Raw genomic sequence first — 9,596 nt, 5'->3', positions numbered from 1 at the left:
TTTTCAAACTGATTCCATTGCCATCATCCACCCTCTCTTTTTCACTTCTTTCTTTCTCTCTCACTATCTACATCTCTCTCTCTCCACATATTTGTACTGTTCTCTATTGCTTTTAATACCATTAATCTAGAGAAAGGGAGGAGAGAGGAAGATTATAGAGAGACTGAAGTAGGAAGAAAAACAAAGAGTTTGATGTCACAGAAACATGTTTAAGAACCTTTGTTCATCCTATCACTCTCTTTCAAATTTGCAAAAGCCAGTACTACTCCTTGGTTTTCAAACCATCACTATTGTCACCATCACAGTTCCTTCCTTCAGTCTGTTTGTCTATCTTTCTCTCTATCTCTCTGTCTGCTATAAATATGTATGTGTGTATGTATGTATGTGTGTATGTATGTACGTATGCATGTATGTATGTATTTATTAATCTCTATCTCTCTCTCTATCTCTCTCTCTATCTCTCTCTCTATCTGTCTATCTATCTGTCTGTCTGTCTGTCTGTCTGTCGGTCTCTCTCTCTCTCTCCATCTATCTGTCTATCTATTTACCTATCTTCATGTACGTCTCCCATTTCCTGTAACTTTTTGTTCCATTATTCTGGAGAAAGACAGGAAGAGGAAGAAAGAAATATTAAAGAGAGACTGAAGTAGGAAGGAAAACAAAGAGTTTGATGTTCCACAAATGTAATTTAGAAGCTTACTTTAACTTCCACTGCCAACTTTGTGCATTACCACTCTTTGCAAATACTGCTTCTCGGTTTCCAAATCACTGCCATCATCACCATCACATTCTTTCCCTACTTTCTCTAGATACCTGTCTATCTATCTCTACCTACCTACCTACCTATTTATCTATCTATCTATCTATCTGTCTAGCTGTATAACTAACTGTCTATTTATCTCTGTCTATCTATCTATCTATCTATCTATCTATCTATCTATATATACACACACACACACACACACACACACACACACACACACATATATATATATATATATATATATGCATATATATATATATATTTATATATAACTGTCTATTTATCAATTTATCTCTGTCTATCAATCTATCTATTTATTCAGCGCTCTCTCTTCATGTATGTTTCTCCTTCTCTATTTCTTCTTATTCCACTATGCTAAAGAGAGAGACAGTGAGTGAGAGAAAGATTAAAGAGAGATCAAAGGAGGAAGAAAAACAAAGAGTTTGATGTCACACAGACACATTCTAGAATTTTAGACTCTTTCTTTTACTCCACCCATCACTCCCTTCTAGCTTCAGGTGTTTCTCTTCTTTGCTAATACTGTTCCATTTCAACTTTCTGCCTTTCTTCATTGACAGGCTGAAGGGTGTAGCACAAGAGAAATTTTGATATAATTTCTCAAAATAAATGTTATACAAACTTATGTATGAGCTGGCAACTAATAACATATAAGATGTAGTTTCTAAATGCAAAATGCACAGACAGCCCACATTTACATATAAAGATATAAAAGATATATAGGTATGCATGTATGAATGTATGTATGTATGTATGTTTGTATGTATGTACATATATATATCTATATACCTGGCACTTGTGCCAGTGGCACGTGAAGAGACATTCAAGCGAGATCGTTGCCAGTGCCAATGGACTGGCTCCTGTGCAGGTGGCACGTAAAATACATCATTTCAAGCATGGCCGTCACCAGTACCGCCTGACTGGCCCTCATGCCGGTGGCACGTAAAAGCACCGATGACACTCTCTGAGTGGTTGGCGTTAGGAAGGGCATCCAGCTGTAAAAACTCTGCCAAATCAGATTGGAGCCTGGTGTAGCCATCTGGTTTCACCAGTTCTCAGTCAAATCGTCCAACCCATGCTAGCATGGAAGGCGGACGTTAAACGATGATGATGATGATGATACATACAGGGTTGGCCAAAAGTCATCTGACAGTCAATCAAAACTATTTAATTCCAAGATTTATTTATGATGCTGCAGGGGCATCTTATGAGGCATACAAAAGGGAGAGCAGGGAGAGAGATGGGATAAAAAGGTATGCCTCTTTTACAAAATATGTGAACGCATCTATAATGCAGTCCACCTGATAATGGAGAGCTTCTGTCTTCTAACTTAGGGACAAAGTCATCAATTTTATGAAGCGGGGTTAGTCAATAATACTGATCATAATATGTCACTAGTTTTCTATTTTATTGACACTAAGAGGATGGAATGCTAAGTCAAGCTTGATAGGAGTTGATCTCAGAATGTAGAATTATAACTAAACACATGTGCTGTGTCGGTTCTACCTCTATACTTCTTTCTTGCCTCTCTTGTAATGAGAAAATATATACTCGCCCTCTTGTGGCAAACTGCTGAATTATCCAAGAAGAGATATAACAATCATGTCTTTGTGATTAAAGGTTTGTAATAGTGTTTTGGAGTGGTATAGATGTCCCTGGACAGTATCCTAGGATGTTGAAGATGTGTCTCAACAGTATCCTGGGATGTTGTAAGTATCCTGGGATGTTGGTAAGTATTCTGAGATGTTGCTGATGTACCTGGATAGTATCCTAAGATGTTGTACATGTATCTGATATGTATTCTGGGATGCTGTAGATGTACTTGAAGAGTATTCTGGGATACTGTAGATGTACTTGAAGAGTATTCTGGGATGTTGTAGATGTACTTGAAGAGTTTTCTGGGATGCTGTAGATGTACTTGAAGAGTATTCCGAGATGCTGTAGATGTCTCTGGACAGAATTCTGGGATATTGTACATATATTTGAAGAGTATGTTGTGCATGTATATGAAGAGTATTGTGGGCTGTTGCACATGAATCTGAAGAGTATTCTGGGATGTTGTAGATGTGTCTGAAGAGTATCCTGAGATGTTATAGATGTACCTGGACGATATTCAGGAATGTTGTAGATGTGTTCAGGCCATATGGTTTATAGTGTTGTAAGTGGTTTCTTGTTGTTTGGGAGTGTCTGCTTACATCATGGCAGCAACTGGAAACATTTTGGTTCTTGCTGCATGCAACAAAAGGGAAAAAAACTACGTCCCTCCCTTAACTTTCATGAGCCAAGTGAAGGAGTGTCATAATTGTCATCATCATCATCATCATCATCATTGCCATCATTGTTGTTATTGTCATTATAATTAACACCACCACCACCACCACCATTATCGCCACCACCACTATCACCACCACTACTATTACCACCACCATCATCATCATTCCCATCATCACTGCTATTATTATAATCATCATCATCATCATCCCCATCACTGCTATTATTATCGTCACCACCACCACCACCACTACCATCACAACTACCACCATATCTATCACGACCACTATCTCAACTATCACCAACACCCAACACTAACACTACAACCACTACAATTTCCAAAACCATCACTAACGCCAATGACAACACCACCACTGCCATTAATGCCATCGCACACTACTACCACAACCACCACTACCACCCCAACCACCACCTCAACTACCACAACCACCACCTCAACTACCACAACCACCACTACCACCACAATCACCACTACCACCACAACTACCACAACCACCACCACCTCAACTACCACCACAACCACCACCACCATTACCACCACCACTGCCACCACAACCACCACCACCACCACAACCACCACCAAAACCACAACCACCACCACCATCTCAACTACCACCACAACCACCACCACCACCACCATAACTACCACAACCCCCGCCACCACTACCAAGACAGTGAGACAGACCTCTCTGTCTATGGTTGTGTGACCTGTTAGAATTAGCAGACGAAAATCTTCCATGCAACTTCCTCCTCCTCCTCCTCCTCCTCCTCCTCCTCCTCCTCCTCCTCCCCCTCCCCCTCCGTTCCAGACAACTCCCTGCAGTTTTGGAATTGGAAAAACATATCGAAAAAATGTTGTTGTGGCTGTTATTGTTGAATTTTTGTGTTTTGTTATCATTTTGTTGCTTTAGCTGTTGTTGTTGGTGGTTGGTGGCGGTGGTGGCGGTGGCTGTGGGGGGTTGATGCTGCTGTAGTTGTTAATGTTGTGGTTTTTCTTGCCATCATCATCATCATCAGCATCATCTTCATTATTTTTGTTGTTGTTGTTGTCGTTGTTGTTATTTCTGTTATTAATATTAAAATTATCATCGTCATCATCACCACCGCCACAATCATCGTCATCATCATCATCATCATCATCACCACCACTGTCATCATCATCACCATCATCATCATCACCATCATCATCATCATCACCATCACCACCATCACCACCATCATCATCATGATTATCATCACCACCACCACCACCATCATCATTATCATCATCATCACCACCACCACCACCATCATCATTATCATCATCATCACCACCACCACCGCCATCATCATTATCATCATCATCACCACCACCACCACCACCACCACCATCATCATCATCATCACCACCATCATCATCATGATTATCATCACCACCACCACCACCATCATCATTATCATCATCATCACCACCACCACCACCACCACCACCATCATCATCATCATCACCACCGTCATCATCATGATTATCATCACCACCACCACCACCACCATCATCATCATCATCATCACCACCACCACCACCACCATCACCATCATCATCATCATCACCACCATCATCATCATGATTATCATCACCACCACCACCACCACCATCATCATTATCATCATCACCACCACCACCACCACCATCATCATTATCATCATCATCACCACCATCATCATCATGATTATCATCACCACCACCACCACCATCATCTTTATCATCATCATCATCATCATCATCACCATCATCATCATCATCATCATCATCATCATCGCCATCATTATCCTCACCATCATTATTGTCGTCATAACCACCACCACCACCACCACCACCACCACAATCGTCATCATCATCGTCATTATCAACATCAGCACCCCCATCATCATCATCATCATCATCAACACCAATATTGCTGTTATGATTATTAATATTGTAGCTGGTGGTGGTGCTGGTGATTGCAGCGCCTGTACTTGTGGTGGTGGTCGTGGTGGTATTGGCATTCTTGGTGTTAGTGTTGTTGTAGGTGGTGGTGGTGATGTCCTGCTTTTGTTGAACATTCAAGTGTCTTCTGGTTGATGGGTTGCTAAGCAACACAGCCTTTCCACATTCTATAATGACCTGCAAGGAGGAGGAGGAGTAGGAAAGAAGGGCATCTGGACTGTCTAGTAAGGCGGCGGGGAGGTAGTGGCTACAGTGGTAGTAGTGGTAGGATTGGTGGTAAAGGTGATGGCTGATGTAGTAGTAGTAGTGGTGGTGGTAGTAGTAGTAGTTATTGTAGTAGTAGTATCTGTAATAGTAGTGGTAGTAGTAGTAATGGTGGTGATGGTGGTGATGGTGGTAGTGGTAGTAGTGTTAGTAGTAGTGGTGGTGTTGGTGGTGGTGGTGGTAGTAGTGTTAGTAGTGATGGTGATGGTGTTAGTAGAGGTGGTGGTGGTGGTGATGGTAGTGGTAGTAGTGATGGTGTTAGTAGAGGTGGTGTTGGTGGTGGTGGTAGTAGTGTTAGTAGTGATGGTGATGGTGTTAGTAGAGGTGGTGGTGGTAGTGGTGGAAGTAGTGTTAATAGAAGTGGTGGTGGTGGTTGTAGTAGCACTAGCGTTAGTAGTAGTGGTGGTGGTGGTAGTAGTGTTAGTGGTGGTGGTGGTGGTAGTGTTAGAGATGATAGTTGTTGTGACTTTGATAGTTGTAGTATTGGTGTTGATGGTGGTGGTGATAGCGCAGGAGTTAGTAGTGTCAGTGCTTGGTGGTAGTCAAAGTGGTTATCGTAGTATTGGCGGTGGTAGTGATGGTGGTGGTAGTGGTGCTGATGGTAAAAGTAATGGTCATCGCATTGGTGGTAGCAGTGGTTGTAGTAGCAGTTGTAGTGTTGGTGGTAGTTGCAGTGGAGGTGTTACTTGTAGTGGTGTTGGTGGGTTGAGGTAATGACTAAGGTAAGTGTTGGTTGTAGTTGTAAGTAGTAGTGGTTGTAGTGTTGGTGGTAGTAGTGATGGTGGTGTACATAGTGGTTTGAGGTGCTGGTTACAGTGGTGGTGGTGGTGATAAAGGTGTTGGTACTGGTTATAGCACAAGTGGTGGATGTGTGGTGAAATTAGTAGTAGTAGCAGCAGCAGTAATAGTAATAGTAGTAGTAGTAGTAGTAGTAGCAGCAGCAGCAGCAGTAGTAGTAGTAGTAGTAGTTGTGATGGTGGTAGTGCTGGTGGTGGTGGTAGTAGTAGTACTCGCAGTAGCAGTAGTAGTAGTAGGTGTAGAAGTAGTGGTAGTAGTAGTAGCAGCAGCAGTAGTTGTAGTAGTAGTGATATTATTATTATTATTATTATTATTATTAGTAGTAGTAGTAGTAGTAGTAGTAGTAGTAGTAGTAGTAGAAGTACTAGAAACAGTAGTAGTAATATTGTTAGTGGCATAGTGGTAGTAGTTGTAGTAGTATAGGTGATAGCAATGGTGGTGGTTATCGTGGGAAAATGTCCACATTTAACAATTTTTCTGGTATTTATTATTTATTTATTTATTTGATTTCCTCTCATACTACTTTCTGTTTGTACTGTATGTATGTATGCATGTATGTATGTACATGTATGGGGTGTACGCATATATGTATGCGTGTGTATGGATGTATAGTTGTATGCATGTGTAGTTTATATATATCTGTGTAGCATAGTGCTTGAGTGTATGTGTATGTGTGTGTGTGAATGTGGATTTTGTATTGTGTGCTCAGTCATGTATATTGTGTATATACACACAAACATTAAAATAGATATATCATTCACACACACACACACACACACACACACACACACACACACATATATATATATATATATATTATATATATCACATATATATATATACATATATATATATATATATATATATATATATATATATATATATATATACATATATATATACACATACATATATTATATATAAACATATGTACATTCATATAAACACATACTGAAACACACACATACACACATATATATTTATATATATATATATATATACATATATATATCGTCATATATATGTATGTATATAATAAATGAAATATGTATTAAATACTACAAAACATACATGGAGGACTGACACACATATATATGTACATATGTACATGCATACAAACATACATACGTACGTACATATACTCGAACACATAATGTACATATATACACAGGTATCATACATTTGAATATAAGGGTAGAAAATAAATTGAATGCTGCAAAGAAGAAATCTATGTGTGTGAGTGTATGTGCGCATATGCAAGTGTATGCATCTGTGTGTATGTATATACATATTTATGAATGTGTTAATAAATATTGAATCCCAGTTTCACAAACAGATACCTAAAAAGTGAAAGGTTGCTCATAATATATACATACATACATACATAATGCAATTCAGATTTATATATACATACAAGATATCTGTTTACATAGACCATGTTAACAGATTTCTTAAATTTGTTATGGTACATATCTTTCTCTTACTTCTCTTAATACTTTCTCTTCGCTTTCATAAAAGGTATCCCCACGAAAGCTTTAAAATTTCTTTAGTTATTTTCTTTCAGTATATTAAGCTTCATTTTGCACTTCTTTGACTGTTGTAGTTTTTGCTTTATACTTCTACACTTACTCCAGCAAGTGCTTTTACTTGTCTCACTTTGTGTCTTCATTGTTTGTTTCTTCTTCTCCTCATAAGCTTTCTTGAGTTATTTCTGTGGTTGTTATGTTTTTGGATGTTGAGGTGATGGATATGTCAGTTGGGACTGTTGTGGTAGTGATTGTGTTGGTTGTTAATGGGGGGAGTGGTGGTGATGTCAATGCTATTTGTGGCAGTATTGATAGTTTTAGTAGTAGCAGCAGCAGTATCTGTAGTAATAGTGTTAGTAGTAGTAGTAGTAGTAGTAGTAGTAGCAGAAACAGTTGTAGTAGTATACAGATTTATATATACACACACAAGATATTTGTTTACATATACCATGTTAGCAGAATTCTTAAATTAGTTATGGTGCATATTTTTCTCTTACCTCTCTTATTACTTTCTCTTCCTTTTCATAAAGGGTTTCCTCATGAAAGCTTAAAAATTTATTTAGTTTCTTCTCTTAGTATCTTAATCTTCATTTAGCACTTCTTCAACTGTTGTATTTGGTGGTGATGACGTCGGTGGTAGTTGCGTGTTAGTGTTGGAAGTGATAAGGTATTGCCAATGGTGGGAGTGATGGTGGTGGTGGTGGCGTTGGTCATGACAATGCTGCTTGTGGGAGTTTTGGTGGTGGTGTTGATAGTTTTGGTGGTGTTGGTAGCGATAGGAATAAGGGTGGAGTGGGGGTGAAGGTGGGGGCGTGGCTGTTGTATTGGTTGTAGAGTTGTTATATATATATAGTGGTGACGCCAGTGGATGATGGAATGCAGGTGGTAGTCCTGGTGTTGGTAATTATATTAAAGAACAGGAAATGCGGGCATGTGTATGTGTGTGTGTGGGTGTGGGTGTAAGAGTGTGTGGGTATGTATGAGTGATGTTGCAGTGATTGGTGGGGTGGGGGGTGGGTAAATATTAATTGCTGCCTTGAGATTAATTAAAACAGGAAGTTAATGACACTTCAAGACATATACCTCCTTCATCTCTCTCTTTCTCTCTCTCTCATTCCTCAATCCGCTTGTCTCTTATATATGTGTTTGTGTATAAATACATATGCATGTATGTGTGTGTGTATCTGTATGTGTGTGTGCATATATATATATATATATATATATATATATATATATATATATATATGTATGTGTGTGTATGTGTGTATATATATATATATATATATATGTGTGTGTGTGTGTAGGCACAGGTGTGGCTGTGCGGTAAGAAATTTACTTCCTAACCATGTGGTTTTGGGTTTAGTCCCACTGCATGGAACCTTAGGCAAGTGTCTTCTTCTATAGCCTCAGGATAATCGAACCCTTGTGAGTGGATTTGGTAGAGGGAAACTGAAAGAAGGCCATCATGTGTGTGTGTGTGTGTTTGTCCCCTGCCCCCTCCCCACCACCACCACTTTGCAACTGTTGCTGGTGTGTCTATGTTCTTGCAGCTTAGTGGTTTGGCAAAAGACACCAATAGAGGAAAGAAAAAATAAGTGCTGGCATGCATTTGACTAAGAATTCTTCAAGGTGATTCTTCAGCATGGCTGCAACCTTACGTCTGAGACAAGTACAAGATAAAAGATATATATGATGGACTCTCCTATCAAAGACAACATATCTATCTATCTATCTATCTATCTATCTATCTATCTATCTATCTATCTATCTATCTATCTATCTATCTATCTACCTATCTATCTATCTATCTATCTATCTATTTATCTATCTACCTGTGTGTCTGAGTCTGTGTTTGTCGACCCACCATTGCTTGATAACCAATATTGGTGAGTTTATATCACTGTAACTTAGCAGTTCAGCAAAAGAATCTGATTGCATATATATATATATATATATATATATATATATA

The 9,596-nt window shown here is 39.0% G+C and overlaps 1 protein-coding gene across 1 annotated transcript in view; it reads left to right on the top strand.

Moving 5' to 3' along the window:
• The first annotated feature begins 6,506 nt into the window (after positions 1-6,506).
• Positions 6,507-9,596, top strand: part of LOC106874515 (uncharacterized) — a 90,019-nt gene continuing 86,929 nt past the window's right edge. Inside the window, exon 1 of the mRNA XM_089345797.1 lies at positions 6,507-6,581. Within this exon, the coding sequence (XP_089201923.1) occupies positions 6,557-6,581 (25 nt within the window). The 5' untranslated portion in view covers positions 6,507-6,556. The remainder of the gene's footprint in view (positions 6,582-9,596) is intronic.

The sequence above is a fragment of the Octopus bimaculoides genome, chromosome 30 (assembly GCF_046866305.1).
Source record: "Octopus bimaculoides isolate indiv1 chromosome 30, ASM4686630v1, whole genome shotgun sequence".
In the NCBI taxonomy this organism is placed as follows: Eukaryota; Metazoa; Mollusca; class Cephalopoda; order Octopoda; family Octopodidae; genus Octopus; species Octopus bimaculoides.
This window is presented reverse-complemented; position numbering and strand designations above follow the sequence as displayed.